This window comes from Halyomorpha halys, unplaced genomic scaffold (assembly GCF_000696795.3).
Source record: "Halyomorpha halys isolate HHAL.00 unplaced genomic scaffold, Hhal_1.1 Scaffold126.1, whole genome shotgun sequence".
Lineage (NCBI taxonomy): Eukaryota > Metazoa > Arthropoda > Insecta > Hemiptera > Pentatomidae > Halyomorpha > Halyomorpha halys.
Genome location: NW_027112074.1, coordinates 1,004,134 through 1,023,132, shown reverse-complemented (window position 1 = coordinate 1,023,132; position 18,999 = coordinate 1,004,134). Strand labels below are relative to the sequence as shown.

The window sequence follows — 18,999 nt, the reverse complement described above, 5'->3', positions numbered from 1 at the left end:
TATAATTTCGGTGTGGCCAGAGCTATAGCGGCGTTGACATTGCTGCTATAAATGAAAATATCACCTACATATGCACCGATGGTTACTTTTCTGTAATTGTATAGTAATTTCAAGTGAACTGGAAATAAGACTGGTCCTTGAGGAACACCGGATGTCAGTGTTGAAGTTCGAGAGAATTCGTCACGAACCCGTACAGCTAGACTCCGTTCGTTTTGAAATGATAGATTGATACTATAGAGCTATTCTAATAAATAAATTTACATAAATAATACTAATAAATAATAAATAAATACATAACAATGTATACATATGTGTACAGTGCAAATAATTATTTGTTTGATAATAAAATCTACTGATGAACCGTTTTAGAAAAATAGCCGTAAACAGCAAGTTATTGTTTGAAATAGGTTAGTGTAATGACGATTCGAAAAAAAAAATATATATATATTAAAACTTCATAAAGTAAATCATTAATAAACTTTCTTTTCATTTTGGGTCGTATGAGACAAACTAACTTTAAAATACTATTTGCTATTTTCTATACTAGTGAATAAAAATTTGTACTTGTCGATGACTTCATTAAGCAAAGAATTAAATTGAAATGGTATAAAATATAGGAAAGTGTTACTGACAACAAATTATGGGAAATCAGAAGTGACGTTGGATATCATCTACTAGATATTTGCGCAAAAAAGAGGTAACTTTAACGTGCCTTCGAATAGGTCATACGCGCCAGACCCACGGTTACCTTATGGCTTGCGATTCTTGCGGAACGCGCCTTACCGTAAAACACATCTTAACTGAATGCCAAGCATATGACTACGTCAAATCTTTGTATGAATTACAAGCAGATCTCCATTCAATTTTGCAGGATAACAAAAAGACTGTAAATAAACTTTTTGAATTTCTTAACCACTCAAAACGTTTCCATAAAATTTTACCACAAGTTACCATTTTTCAATAGTTATATATTTAAATTCCCCAATGAAGACAACAAGGACTAATAAAAATTTTGGAAATCAATGCAATATTGACCCCGAAGTGGTTTCTGCCTTAAAATAATAATTTATAAAAATTGTACTGAATCCAATTTTACATAAATCTCCAACTTTCCTTCGACTTTAACCTAATCACACAAAGCCACTAAATTAAATTATCATTATGTAGTAAAGGACACGCACGCACTATCACCCTGAATGTTGTAAAAGCTCTATCCACTACGAAACCAGCCTTATGTCTGTCTATATGAATTCATGAAAACTTAGACTATCCTGTTGAAAGTTGTGCTTTTTTTTTAACCAATAGATTAATAAAAAAAAACTCATATTGCTAGTTCTTATGGCGGGTGGGGGTTCAAAGGGAACTTAGATTACCTCTTAATTACCTTGAATGGAATTAAATTAAAAGAAATGTAGGGTCGAATTTAGTAATAATATATTTTGATTACTTTTAAAATAAAAACTTTTAAAAAAGAGAGAAAAAATATGTATACATTAAACAAAAAAGGAACTTAATAATTCTTCTAACTACTAAAATATTTAAATTCTTCTTAAAATAAAAAAATAAATAAAGTTTTAATAAAATAAAAAAGTCTTTATATCGCCATGGGTGATGGGGCCCCTTGTGGGTAATTGTCCTAGTGGAGGAAGATCGTAAAACGTCCGCCTGCCGCGACTTGAGGATCAGAACATTAGCGTTCGCCAGCCAGCTAGAGAGATAAAGACGTTTGAGCCGGCGTATCTACACAATAATAGTATTAGTGAAGTATTATTTATGCCTCTGCAGAATAAATGATAACAAGCTAACGCAAAATACTTACAACTACTACAGATAAACTTAGTTATAGTATGGAATTAACTATTAAAAATTTGCTTGCCGCAACACTAGTAAAATCTATATTTATATCTACGAATGAGTATTTTGCTACTGATTTAATTTTTTTTTTCATAGAAAAACTAAAGTTCTTTTTTTACTTTCGGTGAAAATGACCTCATTTGGAACGATCAAAATTAAATAGGGATCAAATTGTTATATACTGATATTGGAGCTTGCTGGATTATTGGAGTGATTGGGGCTCTGTTCAATTTTTTTATAATGATCGTTCCCTCTTAAAAGAGGCGATATTTGAATAATGAATTTTAAATTCTAATTGAACCCGGTATGGCGCCCAAACTAAACCTCCATAGCTTTCTGTAATTGCAGTTTTAGACTAATTGGATTCAAATTGACCTCACAACTGGTGATCGATCGCCTCAAAACAGAGTTTGGTTCCAGCAAACCTTCTGATATCCAAGTCCAGTCTGATTTTGTGGAATATTTGATTGGAGCCAAAAAAAAAAAAGTTTCAGTGTTAATTATTAGAAAATATCAATTAATTATAGTTTAAATGATAATCAAAAATAAGGTAAAGAGATAATTGAATAATTTTGGTTAATGATTAATTAAATTCATGAATAGGGCAAGGTCCAAATTTGCATTGCAAAAGTCTTAGTTGCATATCAGCAATTCTCACAAAAAGGATCACTTTTGAGTTTGAATTTCCAAAAATGTAAAAGTACTCCAATCAAGCTGAAAAAATAATGGAAATGCTCTAATGAATACATTAATTTGAAATTAATGATTGCCTAAGCAATATATATTATTTAATTGACTAAAATAATCAAACAAGAAAGAAGCATTTCATGCATCTGGCCTGCATTTCTCATATACAAAAATAACAGAAAACGAATTTTCACATAATTTTTAATAACCATTAATGTACTGAGTGGTATTAAAAATATATAGGTAGCAAAATAATTCAATTTATTTATTATTAATATATTATTATTACCTTTATTTGACCAAAAACAACGTACTCTGAATTTTAACATTTTAGATCCAGGATCATCTCAGATTTACAGGAGGAAACTCATCTTTTATTCTTAGTTTCTCATCTATGTTAGAACAACCATTGAATTCACAAACTTATTCTGATTTATGTTGGAACTGATTTTGTAATTTTGTTCTACAAAAAATTTTAAGTTGGGTTTATAGTACCTGGGTAAAATTGGGCCATGAAATAACAACGCATATCATAAACGCTCAAAAAATTTTAATTCGAAATACAGTTTCAGCAACAATTTAAAAATTTTCCAGCTCCAAAATAACAAATGGGACGCCACAAGTGGCCTGGATTAAGTTAATGATATATATATTATTAACATAATTGATGGAAGTTAATACAATTACAAATATGCGGATTTAGAATATTATATCTGATTATTTACTATTTTATTTATTTGTTTTTATATTTCAAGCGTTATTCTGAAGATTTTTGCTCTAGCTTATTTTTAGCTGTTTCATATTTTTGTCAGATAATATTAATATAAACTTAATATTTTAGGTTCATTTACTGGATAGGTTGTGCATTTACCTAATGAGTTGAAGTGGCTTACTCTTCCATAATAACTTTCTTTATTTTAATTTATCCGATATAACGTTGAAAACTTCCAAAAAAATAAAAACATGAGTTCAACACATAAAGGTGATTATAAAAACGTTAAAAACATTAAAACTAGCAGCATCACTGGTTCAACATAGTATAAAACTTAAACATAATTTCGATTTTATAAACCTAAAAATTATAGAATTTGTTAATCACTCTAAAAATAGGAAAATAACAGAGGCCATGCACAAAATGCATAAAATTAAATGCGTTTTTAATGTTTTGAAATTAACAATCTTTATGTTGTATACTTCTAGTTTTTAATTTTTCAGAAATTTATCCCATATATCTCCAACGTTGTAACGGATAAATTAAAACAAAGAAAGTCATTACAGACGAGTAATTCACTTCAAATCAGTAAATAATAAAAACTATATACCATTAGATACATAAATTATTACATGATAAGGTGAATAACAGAGGATACATTATAAATATGTTTTATGGCATATCAATGTTACAGATACATGGTGTACATGGACGAAAACGGGGACGCAGAGGGTAACTACACCCTCCTGGTGAGGAGGGCTGGTCCTACCGGAAAGTACGGCCTGTATCCGGTTGGAGTCTACACCTACAGGTCGGGGCAGTCTAATCCACTTCCGGTAATATTATCAATTACTATTTAGTAAATAATATTCATTTCATTTGTGGTGTACCTCAAGGAGGAGCCTCATTGTCTCGGATTCTATTTTTACAGAGAAAACAATGGGTACTATGCGTCAAAATGCTTTTGTAAGTGTATATGCAGTTGATAAAGAAGCTTCATCTAACAGTATAAATGCCAAGAAAGGAATACCGCTACCCAAAACGGTTTGCCAAAAAATAGGGGTGAACTCCTGAAATACGATAAATATTGAATTCCAGTTCCAAAAAGAAAACTAAAACTTATGAACAGACCCATCCACAATTTTTTTCGTTTTATATAAACCCCTTCCTCATTTCTGTCATACGGAGGGGGGAGGGAAGAGGTGGGTATCTATAGGTGACCAACCTACTTTAACCATGGTTAACTTCCCAGGTGGCAAAGACCTACGGATGGCCCTCCATCCACTAAGCTGTCAAATCTTTCTATTCACTTACTTATACAGACATTCATTCTCTTTTTTTAAACGGTTCTACTCTTGGCATGAACAAAATTTATGCTCGTTATTTTCACTTCGAGAAACCCTAAAATACTTATCTTTTTTTTTTAATTTTATAGGAGCAGAAAATAATTTTTGTTCATGATTTTCGCCTTTCCTCGTCTTTTTAGATTTTTTTACTTTACGAAAATCACAAAAATTTTGATAACTTGAACACTAGAAGACCAATCTACACAAAAATTGGGGACGTAGGCAGGGTGGTAAATGAAAGTTGTGAGATGCAAACGCCTCGCCAGATTTTTTCTATTATTATTCCTATGATATCCTCTCGCTATTTTGACAAGCATTTAATTTTTTTTTATTAGAAAATTTTAGAAAAGAAAAAATCAAAAATTCCGTTTATTAAAGTATTGACATTTCTCATTTATTGAAATTTAAGACTTCAGAAACAATAAGAAAACAATACCTCTTCTTGACTTTCTTTTCAATTTTTAAATAATTACCTAATCCTTTACATCACCCATAATATTAAAATCAAGTGAAAGATAATCAAAATAATGGTACTTTATAACAAGTTGATTTGGATATAAGAAAAATCCTTGATTTTTTTTTTCTTCCATGTTGATGAGCTACTGTTGTGTTGTTACGTAAGGGCGCCAGTGGTAAACTATACCAGCACGAAAGTTAGGAATTGCGGGTCTGCCACCAGAACAATGCAGGCGTGGTTTCGAACAAATTGATTTACACTTTGCAATTACATCTGCATTAAATAATGCTGTTAAATACAGAACTTTAACAGCATTATTTAATTTATAAAATGGATTCTTCTGTCTATTACAGTATCTATCGATACATTAATCTTATTTTATTCCCTTAACCTTTAATACATATATATTAAGGCAAAAAAGACATTTACAAGGTAATCATGTGAGACGATCAATATAAGTCTTTATTTAATAATAAAAATGTATTAATGTTACCATTTACAAGCACTGTAATTAGCTAGCTAAAGTATTAAATATATATCTATAATAAGAAACAAATCGGAATGCAATGACATTAACACTAATTGTTATAAAATATAGCATAACAAGAACAAATTGCGAATGAATGTTCAGTCGCAATTTGTGCTTGTTATTTTCTTTTATATTTAACCAAAAATGTTATGCACTTCGTTTAAATCTTGTTTTTTTCCTATTTATTGGTAACCAACGCTTCATGGCTCTTTGCAGGGCTCTAAGCACTAACTATCTTCCTTTAATCTACTATATACTGTCAACTATTAATCTTCCGATATAAAGTTTTTCATTTACAACATTTCAATTAATATTTAAATATTTATTATTCCTAAATATTTTTAAATATTTCAAGATGAAATAATTAACAATATAAATACCATTTTTATTTAAAAATTTACATCTATAATAAGTTCCTTTGACATATTAGAAACATTTATCTATTTCCGATTTTAAATACCTAATCAATAAAACCTGGATGTTCGAAATATGGTATACAAAAAAAAAAATACTGAAAACGTGATTAACGAAATTGAAATATGATTGACAAGTACGATTTTTAATAATATTTTTTATTAACGTTCTCTCTACCTTTTATCTAAAACTTTCTGTTTCAGGAGCTACATCTGACCTCGGACATCGAGTGGGTGAACGGAGAAGTCCCAATCGCTGAGCCACCCTGCGGATTCACCGGAGAGAAGTGCATCAGTAGGTAGACTTTAGTGCACCTAGCTGTCAATTCTTTTCGTAGTAGTAGTAGCAGTAGTAGTAGTAGTAGTAGTAGTAGTAGTAGTAGTAGTAGTAGTAGTAGTAGTAGTAGTAGTAGTAGTAGTAGTAGTAGTAGTAGTAGTAGTAGTAGTAGTAGTAGTAGTAGTAGTAGTAGTAGTAGTAGTAGTAGTAGTAGTAGTAGCAGCAGCAGCAGCAGCAGCAGCAGCAGCAGTAGTAGTAGTAGTAGTAGTAACTATTAGTAACAGTAACTATTTGATTTATAGATATCTTTAAGGGCACATTCAGAGCTCTTGGAATGCACCATAAAGTAGTTTATAATAATTATTTTCCTAGGAGTAGTATTTGTCCTGATATAGATCGAAATTATTTTTTTTTAAATACGATATATTGTTGACAAAAAAAACAATAGTTTTTAAAAACTATCGAAAAATATTGAACTTAAAGATTTCTACAAGGGCTCAACCCAAAATGTTTTGAAGGGACCATAAAGTATTTTCTGAATTTTTTTTTTTTTAGTAGTAGTTTTCATGATATGTGGCGAATTAAATTCAAAAAATAATTATTTTTCATTATTTAGAGAAAAAAAATTAAGTTGGTTATGGAAAAACTGTATGTCGGGAATTATTGAATATAAAGAACTTTAGCATACTTGAGACCATACCCTATGAAGTAGTTTTTAATGATACTTCAGCTACAAGTAATACATAAGGATGTATTAACAATAAACCTAAATATATGCGGTAGCCATTTTTAAAAAACCTGCCTTATTATTAACATAATTATGCCTACGTATCCTTCGAAAATGTTAAACATTATATCATCACGTTTTTCAAGTATTTTTACGTAAGAACCGATTGACAGATATTCATTTACACTTACTTTTTGAGCACTGCATAATTTTAAGCTATTTTATTCTATTACTGTGCCATCTCTCTTATTTCTATATTAAATATAAGTAGCAAAATGAAATTTTGTAAATCAAAATATTTGTATTGCAATAAAATGATTGATTATAAAATCAATGCGAATTGGTGGAGATCTTGAATTAGAACTTGGCTCTGAAAGGCATACAGCGAAAATTAAAAATTAAGTGAAGATAGTAGAATTCAAAGTTCGAATAAATAGAAACCCGTCCATTCGCCGTACACCGTTTGAAATTTTCTCCAAAACTATTGGACTTTTTTTTTAGATTTGACTCTTAAGTCGCAGTTCGCCCTGGGAATTTTAGGTCACTTCTCGGAAATTCATATTATTTCTTATTTACTAATATGACGTGTAATTAATTAAAATTATAAAAGGGTGGCGAATTAATTTGGAACGTTTAAAGGCATTGGTGTAATAATTCCAAATCACATTATGTTTTTCTTCTCAACATTTCTGTTCTTAAATGACAGAAATATGGGGGTATAAAAAATCTCTAGATGGGAGGATTTTATGGATAAAACGTTTCTGTCAAGTTCCGAGGATTTTGTGGTCTGTTACTTTAGTAAAAAAAAAAAGTGGCGTTTAGTCCTGGAGAGAAACACAAACATACAGATTTCTTATTCGATTTTTTAATTTTTTTTTTGTCAATTGCAAAAGTTCAATATTGACGATAAAAAATCAATAATTAACTTCAATATGATGAAAATTTACTTTTGATGTGTTTTTGTGAAAGTTGAGATCTGACAATTACTTGGTCTATGAATCTACTTTCTTCTGTTTTAAAGTTAATTGACAATGGTTTATTATTTCTTATAGACTAAGCATTAATAACTGAATAGCTAAAACCAATAAATATGCTAAACGAAGTCCAATGGGAGCGAAGGGCTGACAAATAGTGAGAGACATGCGAAGCCTGAGCGAGTCACTTCAATATTGTACAAGTTTGTTGAGAACCACCATCTGTCACTGTCCCATAGTTTGATTAAATTCTCTACTCATGGGATGGCAACAAGCCATTGTCAAGCAAATTACGACTCGAAAGAAAATATATTGCTCCAACATTTTCGCTCATAGACATCAAGAGAAAATATGTCAGCGCTTTGATTAAATAGAGTTGGTTCTGTAACAACCCTTTGAGTGATTGTGTTCTGGTTTGGATACTATGGAGATATTATTCATATAAGATATATTACAAATCTAATATATCTAAAATTACAGTTTCTTTACAATATTTTAACTATCCATTTAATTGTACTACTCAAATTGTATAACTATAATTTATGGTGGTTAGTAATATATATGCAAAAAGACATTGGTTTTTTTTTTTTTTTTTAAGGCAATGAACAGCGAAGGTGATGTTTGTCTAGTTAGCTACAGGTGACTAACCTATTCAAACAATAGTTGGGGGTCAAGTTTTTCATTTTGTAGGACCACCACTTACAAAAGTCAACGCCCCAGGCCGGATTCAAACCGGCTCCGTTCGCAGATCTCAGAACGATAGACCTTGGCCGAACCATCTGAGCTACGGGCGGCCAAGACACATGGGTTTAGATTATTATAAATAATAGTAACTCCGGTACAGATTTTTATTATTACACCTTATATGTAAAATAAAATATTACACGGTGATCAATAAAAGCTTTATTATATAATATAGAAACTTTTTTATATAATATAAATCATCTATAGGCAGCAGTTACCTGGGTGACATCAGCTATTTTTCGATCTAGACTTTTCCTCTTCCAGCGTCAAAGTACCGCAGAATTCAAATCTTTTTTAAATATATGTATATATAGTTGACCGTAAAAATTGATATATAGGAAGATGGTCAGGGTTGCGGTCAAAGGAGAAACAAACTATTTTCGTAAACTATTTTTGTTTCTCCTTTCACCGCAACCCTGAACATCTTCCTATATATCAAATCTTTTTTAAATTTCCGTTGTCTAAAAATTTAACTTCTCGTCCAGCCTCATATAAGCCCAACATCAATTTTTGCATTTTTTTAGTTCTAATATTTTCATTGTTCGTTACAATCTTTCCCTTTTCTCTTCTAACTGTTGAGGCTCTAGATTTTCAATTCGTCTAATTCGTAATTTTTCTAACTATATAAAATTCAAGTTTTCAATTCGCTGAGAGAGTATGATGAAGTATTATTCGAAGATCACAACATTTAGATTTAGCAACGATAATGCTTTGGTAATGTTTTTCTTCCTTGAGTTTTGTCAAAATCATTGTATCATTTCGAATGAAAGAATATAAATAATTTTTATCAATCGCATAATGTCATCTGAAAATTATATAGTTGTACAGACTTTGTACAATTCTTTATTTATATCTTCTATGAGATACGCGACAATGATAGATCAAGCATAAAAATATATAATTCTATTTGTAAACAAGTGGTATTAATATTAATAAATGAAGAGAAAAATAGAAGCTGAATTGGAATGAAAATTGAAGTGGTGGGATGGAGGATAGAAATGGTAGGAAATTCTTCAAGGATATGGCATGAATAATCATCAATTTACTTAAGGGAATATAAAAAGGGCATATAATAATATAGAAATCGGTAGGTTATATATTTTATTAAATGGATGGATCAGGAATTTTGAAATTTAATTATTTTTTTAAATATTTCATATTTATTTACTAATATATAACTCAAATATTTGCTTTTTTAGCCTACACGTTTAACTGTTATTATGCAATTGAACAAAGAATATTAAAATTTGGAGAAAAAAAAAATTAACAGATTGTAATAGGGCATTGAAAATCTTTTCTGTTTGACTAAGCAGATAATAATCATTTCTATTTGTTACTTGCCAAAGTGATTGATCATAAACCTATCAAATTGGAGGCCTTTTAGTATCAGTGTTGCACTTAGCAAAGGTAAGTTTTTATGTTAATCAGCTAAAAATCAACTTCTGTCTTAATTTAGCGACTTCTAATTTCAATAATTTTTTTTTAACAATTTGCATATGCATCACAATCTTTTTTAAAAGTACCTGTATCTATCTAAATTATTCTGAAAGTTATAATTTTGAAGCACATTATTTTACATTAATAGTCCTGTTAAAGCTCATAGTATTTTTGAATAATTGATTTTATTTTATTTATTCTCCAAACATTCAGAGACTGACAAAATTGCTTTAAAAAAATAATTCTCATCTCTTTTTATTTGTACCCTCTTCTTCCCCTAAATTACTGAAAATAATGGAATCGAAATATGTCGTATCAAGTTTAATAAAACAGGTGTTTTAAAATCATAATTTCCTGTAATGGATAAATTAAATGAATAGATTAGGAATTTTGAAATTTAATTTTTTTTTTTCATATTCATTTACAAACTCATATACAATATAACTCAGATATTTGGTTATACGTTTACCTGTTATTATGTAATTGAACAAAGAATATCACAATTTGGAAAAAAAAAAAAAAAAAAACTAACAGATTGTAATAGGGCACTGAAGATCTTTTATGTTTAGTCATCTCTATTTGTTACTTGCCAATGTGATTGATCATAAACCTATCAATGGTATCGAAATAAGTCGTATCAATTAATAAAACCGTTGTTTTAAAAACAATATTCCTGTAAAAAAATATATATATAAAATTATCAAATTTTTATTCAAACTTTTAAATGGTACTTCTTCTTAGGAGAAAAATTTAAATACACTTTAACAAAAATAAAGTAGAATTTTAAATAGTTTCAATGAATCTATTGAGGTTCTTAGCTCTAATTTATTTACTTAAAAAAATAAAGGGTCATTAATCAGTTTTCTTTTTGTTCCCTACGAAGTAGAATTTCAAATTGTTGCTAAAAGCATTTACTTCACCTCCCTTTCGCACCCCTCCCCCCTGAACTGACCTAATAAACACCAAGGCACAATATACGCTAGTCACGGACTGAAAAGGCTTTGTGGATAAACTTTGTGATTCAAGTTTCTTTTACTTTTTATAAGGACTTATTTGAGCATTCATTACCTTGGCAAACTGCGTACAAATAATTGTTTAATGAATGTTATGCTAAAATGTCTTTGAAGTACAGTATAATAACAAGCATAAAAATAGGACAGAACTTAAATATGTTTCTCAGTATTTGAGATCAAAAATCTTTTCAAATCCAGATTTCAATTAAATAAAAAGATTAATTTTAAAGTCTATTAAAAAGTAGTTAAGGCAATCAGTCCTAAAACGTGGCGTTTGATATTTATTTTGAAGTTTTTGGCTCCCCCGCATTATTTAGTGCTGATTTCATATATTTTTGAAACAGTATTTTGGAAATTATCTATAGTCAAAATGATACCCTAATCCCAACACCCATCCTCTTAACGTCCAATATCTTTGTCTTTGATGGCATCCCAAACTCTGCAGTCCCATATAACAACCATCGAAGAAAGGTGCCAAAATCGGAGGATAAAAATAAATCCCATCAAATCACCTTTACTCTTGAGCTTTGGGGCTCCGCTAAACCTTCGAATTCCTCTCGTATCAAATCTTTACAATCCAAAATCCTTCGTAAAATCCTCAATGCTCCTTACTTTGTCACAAATCAAATCATCAATAAAGATCTAAATGTTCCTTATGTAACCGATCTAGCCCGAACCAGATATCAATTCTTCCATAATAACCTACCTAACCACCCAAACCCATCAGTTGCTAACCTTGCTTCCTCTTCCATTCCTGTCAATCCTTTGAGGCGCCTGAAAAGAAGATGGCCTTGAGACTTTATATTATAAAAAAGTTTTTAGTGTGCTGCCAGTGGGTAGTTTCTCTACATTCCTGTAACATAAGAGGTAGAGTGGGCTCTTCGAGATCCCAGCGCAGCCCACTCACCGCGTCACTGGTAATGAGCCAGTGGAGGCTAAGTAAGTGCGCTAAAGTCCCAAACACTCTGCATGAGCGGAGTATCTGCTCATTGTCATAACTGCAATTGTTGAATTTATTTTACAATAGGTCTCTTGTCCACAATCGTTTCAACCTTTCAGTTGGATTGTAGAGATGGGTGGAACTGAAGTAAGATTAAACCAAAGAATTAAGAATATTGTTATTAAATTATGGTAAGCGACACCTGAATAAAAGTTTGTTTTTTCCTTTTTCATATTTTATAGCAGAATGCCTCAATTATACGATCATCAACTAGCGAAATTTTCAAAAAAAATCTTAGGACATGTTGCGGATCTGGTGGATCAAAATTTTATGGCATTGGGTTATTTTATATCAATAATGGCATAATTTATTTTCAGATAATTTCTACTGTTCATTGAAACTTGAATCTTTTTGTAACTAACCCACTTCACCTGCGAAATTCTTTTTCATGGTCTAACATAGTGCCCTCAAAAAAATCATTAAAAAGTTGTATATCAATTCGTGTCTATTTCCTCGAAAAAGTTTTATTATTATCCCAGATATATAGCTGCCTCAATTACATAATTTCAGTTTTTCACACCTTTTCGTTTTTGATCTGGAGTACCTGCACACACTGAGTACATTTTATCCGATTCGGACTCAGGGAACCCTAAAACATGATTTTCCGTTTAAAACTCAGATTCATAAATTTTTAAAGACGTATAGAATACTTTTTCGTAATATTTCAATAGGCATAAAAAAAAAAAAATCTATACCTCTGATTGAAGCAAATACAGTAAACTAAAATTGTGCTGTTATTCTCTATTAGTAAAGAACATATTCCACCACAAATTAATGTTATGTTACGCGTTTAATGTAATTTAAGTTTTTCTTGGTTGTAATCTTATTTTTATTTCCTTAGTTTTAAGTTAAGTTCTTGATTCTTTTTGCATTTAAAAGACAGCATTTATTCTGTCCCTGTCATATATTGCAAATAGCCTATAATTCTCCCATTATAAGTAAATGAAATTAGTTAATTTATTTCATGACTCACCAATTGATTATATTTTGTTCACGTATAGGTATCTAATCTAATTAATTATTTATTGATATTATTTAGCATTTTTTCTATTGTTTGGTATCCTCTATCTTTATCCATTTTATTTTTCTTATGTATTCACCTTCGATTATTCATAGGCCTTTATTATTATTTATTTAATTTTCATAGCCTATATCTGTATTAGTTATAATATCTATATCACTTATTTCGTTATTAATTGTACCTCTAATTTCTCCATTATATACAGTATAGTCGACTATATATTTATTAGCAACAATGAGATAGATAGAGATAATAGAGAAGAGTGAGGAGGTAATGTGGAATATAAATGAGGCTGCTTAAAACTAAGCATTAGAGTCTGCTTGGAGGATATCTAGTACATTTAGCCCTTGTGATTAATTTTATTGCTCGTAACAAGAGGTCGATCTTCTAATTAAGTTTATTTCTCGTACTAAAAGATATGAGTATTAAACGAGTAGTATAAGTGCCAGAACCCTCCTTGATATTCTCCTATAATATTTTCCGTGAAATCGGACACTCATTTATATAGACGCACTGCCAGTATTTTTATAAGTTGTGCTTAGAAGAGCAATGCCTCTACAATTATCATATGTAAACTTTTCTCCATTATTGTGTATAGGACATAATGCTTCTCTCTTCCAATCTTCTGGCATTCTTTCTTCAGTCCATATCTTCCAAATCAATCATAAATTTCTTCTCACTGCCTCCATATTTCATCTCTGAATTGATCTCGTCAAGACCTGACAACTTATGGTTCTTTCTTGATTTAATTATGTCGATGAGTTCTTCCTTCTTAGGAGCTTCCACATCTGCACCACCCGGTTCTTACTCAGGAGTTCATCAAGAACCTTTCTTGTGGACGTCTTTTCCCCAATAAGCTCAACTTCTTTCCCTTTACATAATCCAGTTTTGACATGGAATCCTTTTTTTATTACTTTTACACCCATATGAAACTTTCTTGATTCTTTTTTCTCCCAGGATTCTTGCAACTTTTTAAGGTTTTCCTTGTTCTATGCTCTCTTCTTCTGTCTATAGTTTTTTAGCTTCCCTCCTCTTTGTTATAAATTCCCGTAAACTTCCTCTGGTCTTTCTTTTTACCATGTTTAACCTCGCTTTATTTCTTTCTTTCATAGCTATCCTACACTCTCCATCAAACCATTCGTTTCTGGGAGCTGGTTCCTTCTTCCCCAGTACACCACTAGCAATTTCTATCACAACATTTTTCAATTTCATCTTGATAAATACCGTTTATTAATACCATCAACTCCTTATTTCCAATATTCCTTCCTCCATTTTCTTAACCACCATTGCTCCGACTCTCTGATTGCCCATAGATTATACGGAGGATCTGCCTACACATGGTATGGCTTAATATTCTTTTCATTTCCTTGGATCAGGACACACGTTTCACTGCCATACGTTACTAAGACTGTCAATTATATTGGTAACTTAACTTTGCGGGAGAGATATCGAAAAGGTAGCCTTTGAAGGTACCTTTTGAAGTACATGTAAGCAGCTATCAATTACTTTTATTTTATCTTTCGTATTGAATTTATATTTAATGATATTTGAACGTCTCCACATTGTCGAAAGATTGGCTGAACGATCTTTAATTTTCAACATTTTTGTAAGTGTTTGTCTAGAAGGCTAAATTTATGTGTTATTAAAGCAAATTTAGCTACTTACACCTGAAAGGGAGCTTTTCGTTGCCAAATTGTCTAAATATATATAATTTTAATCCCGGACATTTGAAAATCGTTCATGGTGATGGGTGTCTCTTGTGAGTGTTCGCTAGGAACGGCTTATTTGGAAGGTATACGTTTTTTTTTATGGGGGTTCCTAGTGTTACGAAAATCATAGAAGCAGTGAAAAAATGTCTAACTAATTACGAAACTATTTTTAAAATGTCTTTCTTCCAAACGTATTTACGTCTAAGTTTCAGTGCCTAAATTTCGCATCTGTAAAAACGGGAATATTATTCTAAGAAGAATAATAAACAAATAAGGAACTACTTGACATAAACTTTTTTAGTAAATTTTAAAACACTATCAAAGTTGAATTACTGTTGAATTTAATAAAAATTGTTGATCCGAATCAAAGTTATTTCGATTTATTTGGAAAAATAAATAAAATTAGACCGATATAAAGAACATAAACTTCTCCAGTAACTCCAGAGTATCGACCTGTTTTCTAATTTGTTTTCCTTCATCCGGTCTAATAAATGTTAAGCTCCGGCCCAGCTTAAGGGAGGAGCTTGATAAGATTAATTAACACCTTAAAGTTAATAATTTATGATTAAGATTTAGGTTTTAGTAAATTGAGGGTTATTTAATCGAAATTTTTGGGATAAGAATGCCATATAATAAAATGTTGATAGGTAATAGGATTCCATGTGGAAAAACACAATAAGTTATATTATCCTATTACCTATCAATTATATATCTATCATAATACAAGAATATATATACATTAGAAAATTGGAATAAATATTATTGGTATGTTAAGGTTCTCGAAAATAAACAGTAGCATGGTTATTTAGTGCAAGGTAAATATTAATAATAATAATCTATGTATATAACATATACATATATTATTGTCATAAACTTTTATAATTTAATTTCTTGTTGGAGACTGATTTGTTCATCAATTATCATAAAAATTTTCAATATCTTTATTTTCTTATAACTCCTACGTTTCAGCCATTCCACACATTCTCAAGGATATCTGATTAACTAGTTCAATTACAATATAATCATTAAAAATATTTTAAAAAATTAAAAAAAATTTTAAAAAACATTCCGAATTATAAATTATCCTACCTTATTAATAATATCACAGCTAACAATGTCATTAATAAGTTTCAGGCCTTTCTTCCTTTGTCAAAATAAATCTCGCAACCTATAAAACAATTAAATTAGAGAAACACTCTGCACCAATCAATTAAATTTGATCAAATTGTGCTAAATTACCTATTTTTATCCACTCTCTTACTTATTCTAATTTCATTCAATTTACTGGTACACTGTCTATTAAACCCTTATCAACAATACACTGTGTAATTTACCTCACATATCTGGTTTGACTTATTCTTATCATATTTTTGATTTTATTTTAATTATATTTATTTATTTTTTGTTTAGATATAATTATTTCGATTTTACTATGACTATATCAAAAGTGGAAGTATCGCTATCGTCAATAATTAGAAAACTGCTTATCTGGGCATTATTGGTTCATACTGCCCTCCTTTGAATTCTGATACAGTGTCCTTTAACTTCGAGGTACAGAAGTGTATTTTCTTCTCTAACCAGACCTATAGTTAACTGTGTACTAAACTAGTTGTAAGGGGAGTTAGCTATGTGCTTTTAAAAAAGAACTAAGTCTACTTTTTACTCGGTGGGAAATATCTGTTCTGTAAAGTCAGTGATGTGCATAATAGTGTCTTATACCTCTATAGTATAGAAGGAAAAATACCCATTCAACATATAAAACTAACATAAAAAAACAATTATATAAATAATACCAAATTATTATAAACAAAACTGGTGTTACTAAAATCCAAATATTATATTTTTAGAAGGCACGAATTATTGATATTTTTGTGATTAATATTTTTTGAAAATGTTTGTATAATGTTACAGATGTTATTTATTTATTTATTTTTTATCCATATATTTTCTCTGAGTCAAACTCTCTGAATTTCACATAAAATATAGTACCATTAATTCTTGGTAATTATTTTACTTTTTATTATAAAATAAACAAAATCTCCACCTTTGTTTTAACGTTTGGTTTAAATGTTAATGCGTGGAGTCCCAGGTGTCAGTTGGAATAGTACCAACAACTCCATCTTCGTAACTCTTCGACACCACAGGGTAAAGCATGATAGTACAAGAGCCCAAGAGGAGAAAAAAGGCAGTTATCTCACCCCAATTTTTTATTACATTAATGAAAACTATGTATAATTAATAGTCAAAATTGATGAGTCTGCCAAGTATAGTTAGGGGGAATAAAAAATGCCGGCTGTTTCATAGCGATAAAAAAAACTAATTTTTCATTCGGAGCACTATATCTTAAAAAGTAGGAACAACACAAGAAAACCTAAGGGAACATTATTTAAAGAAGAGTAAATTTGCTAAAATATGAGCCCTAATAGAGTTATATACGTTAAATAGTTTTCGATATATAACTTTTTAAAAAGCAACATTTCATAAAAATGTTGTATGGGACGTACTAAAAAGATCAGTAGTTAGTGAATTTATATCTCAAAAACCATTTGACGTACAGATGTCTATTAGCACTCAAATTAAAGCTAGTTTTATGAGCTATAAAGTAGTTTATGATGTTTATCGTAAGAGTAATAGTTTACATGGAATTTGGTAAAATAAATTTATTTATAGTTGTTCGGACAAATTTATATTCATATGTGAATATCATAAAACTACTAATTTCCTTACGAAGATAAATGTCATAAACTACTTTATAGTAAGTTAAATTTCTTTTATTTTGAGTGTTGGAAGACATATGTGCGTCTTATGGATCTAGAGATATATTTTTTCAAAATCCATCATTTTATACGAACAACTAGAAATTAACATTTTGTGAGTTTATTTTGTCAAATATCATAAAAACTACTACTCCTACAAAGATAAACACAATTAACTATTTTGTAGTAAATTTAACTAGCTTTAATTTGAGCGCTGGCAGACATCAGTGCGTCCAATGGTTTCTGAAATAAAGTTTTTCATAAATCAAAATTTATATCTCAAAAACCATTTGACGTACAGATGTCTATTAGCACTCAAATTAAAGCTAGTTTTATGAGCTATAAAGTAGTTTATGATGTTTATCGTAAGAGTAATAGTTTACATGGAATTTGGTAAAATAAATTTATTTATATTTGTTTGGAACTATAGTATCCGTCATTTCTCAAAATAAATTAACTAACTACTAATCTTTCAATAGATTTTTAAGAAATTTTGCTTTTTAAAAAGCTATATCTCGAGAACTATTGGACATAAATAGCTCTTTTAGGACTAATATTTCAGCAAATTTACTCTTCTTTAAATAATGTTCTCTTAGATTTTCTAGTTTTGTTGGTAGTTTTAAGACATAGAGCTCCGAATGAAAAATAAATGTTTTTTAAAGTTTTTGAAACAGCCGACATTTTTGACTAGTAATTATACATAGTTTTTACTGAATAATAAAAAATTGGGGTGAGATAACTGCCTTTTTTTCTTCCCGGCTTTTGTACTATGAGTTGATGAAGCTCCTTAAAGATAGGGATTTTGTCTGCTTCGAAGAGGTCAACTGTATAGATTCGGATGGATCCACGCAATATGCTGATATTGTCCCTTTCTCAATGATTACCTGTCAGCATTCGTTCTAGATCCCGCAATGAGATATGAAAGTGAAATCTTGACTAGGTATATAGAGTGGAAAGGGAAATGAATGAAACATATAATAAATGTCTCCCTGCCCTTAAGGAAAAGTTCCATGTGGGCTTTGGAGGGAAGAGATCTCAACGTGAAAGGCTTCTAGATTGGACCTCGCAGAACTATTCTAAGCACAAGGAGCTTTATGAAGGAACTCGGTGTTGATATCAAGGACGAAGTATTAGTGGCAGAAAATAGAATCTTGTTCTCCCTGGGAATGATCCATCTTCACGTGCATGGTAACAGATGATATTGATGTCTCAGTTCAAAGCATGGGTGTATGGCACAAATTATTTATGTATTTTTAAAATTTGTATATGTATTGCTTTTTTATTTTTAAATGTTTATAACTTTTTATAATGATCACGTATATATTTATTACATTTATTTAAAT

General features: G+C 30.1%; 1 protein-coding gene across 1 annotated transcript in view; it reads left to right on the top strand.

Moving 5' to 3' along the window:
• The window catches only part of LOC106678164 (guanylate cyclase 32E), a 219,205-nt gene that overhangs the window by 162,430 nt on the left and 37,776 nt on the right, over nucleotides 1-18,999 (top strand). The window contains exons 9-10 of the mRNA XM_067050027.1: nucleotides 3,948-4,089; nucleotides 6,203-6,293. Of these exons, the coding sequence (XP_066906128.1) occupies nucleotides 3,948-4,089; nucleotides 6,203-6,293 (233 nt within the window). The remainder of the gene's footprint in view (nucleotides 1-3,947; nucleotides 4,090-6,202; nucleotides 6,294-18,999) is intronic.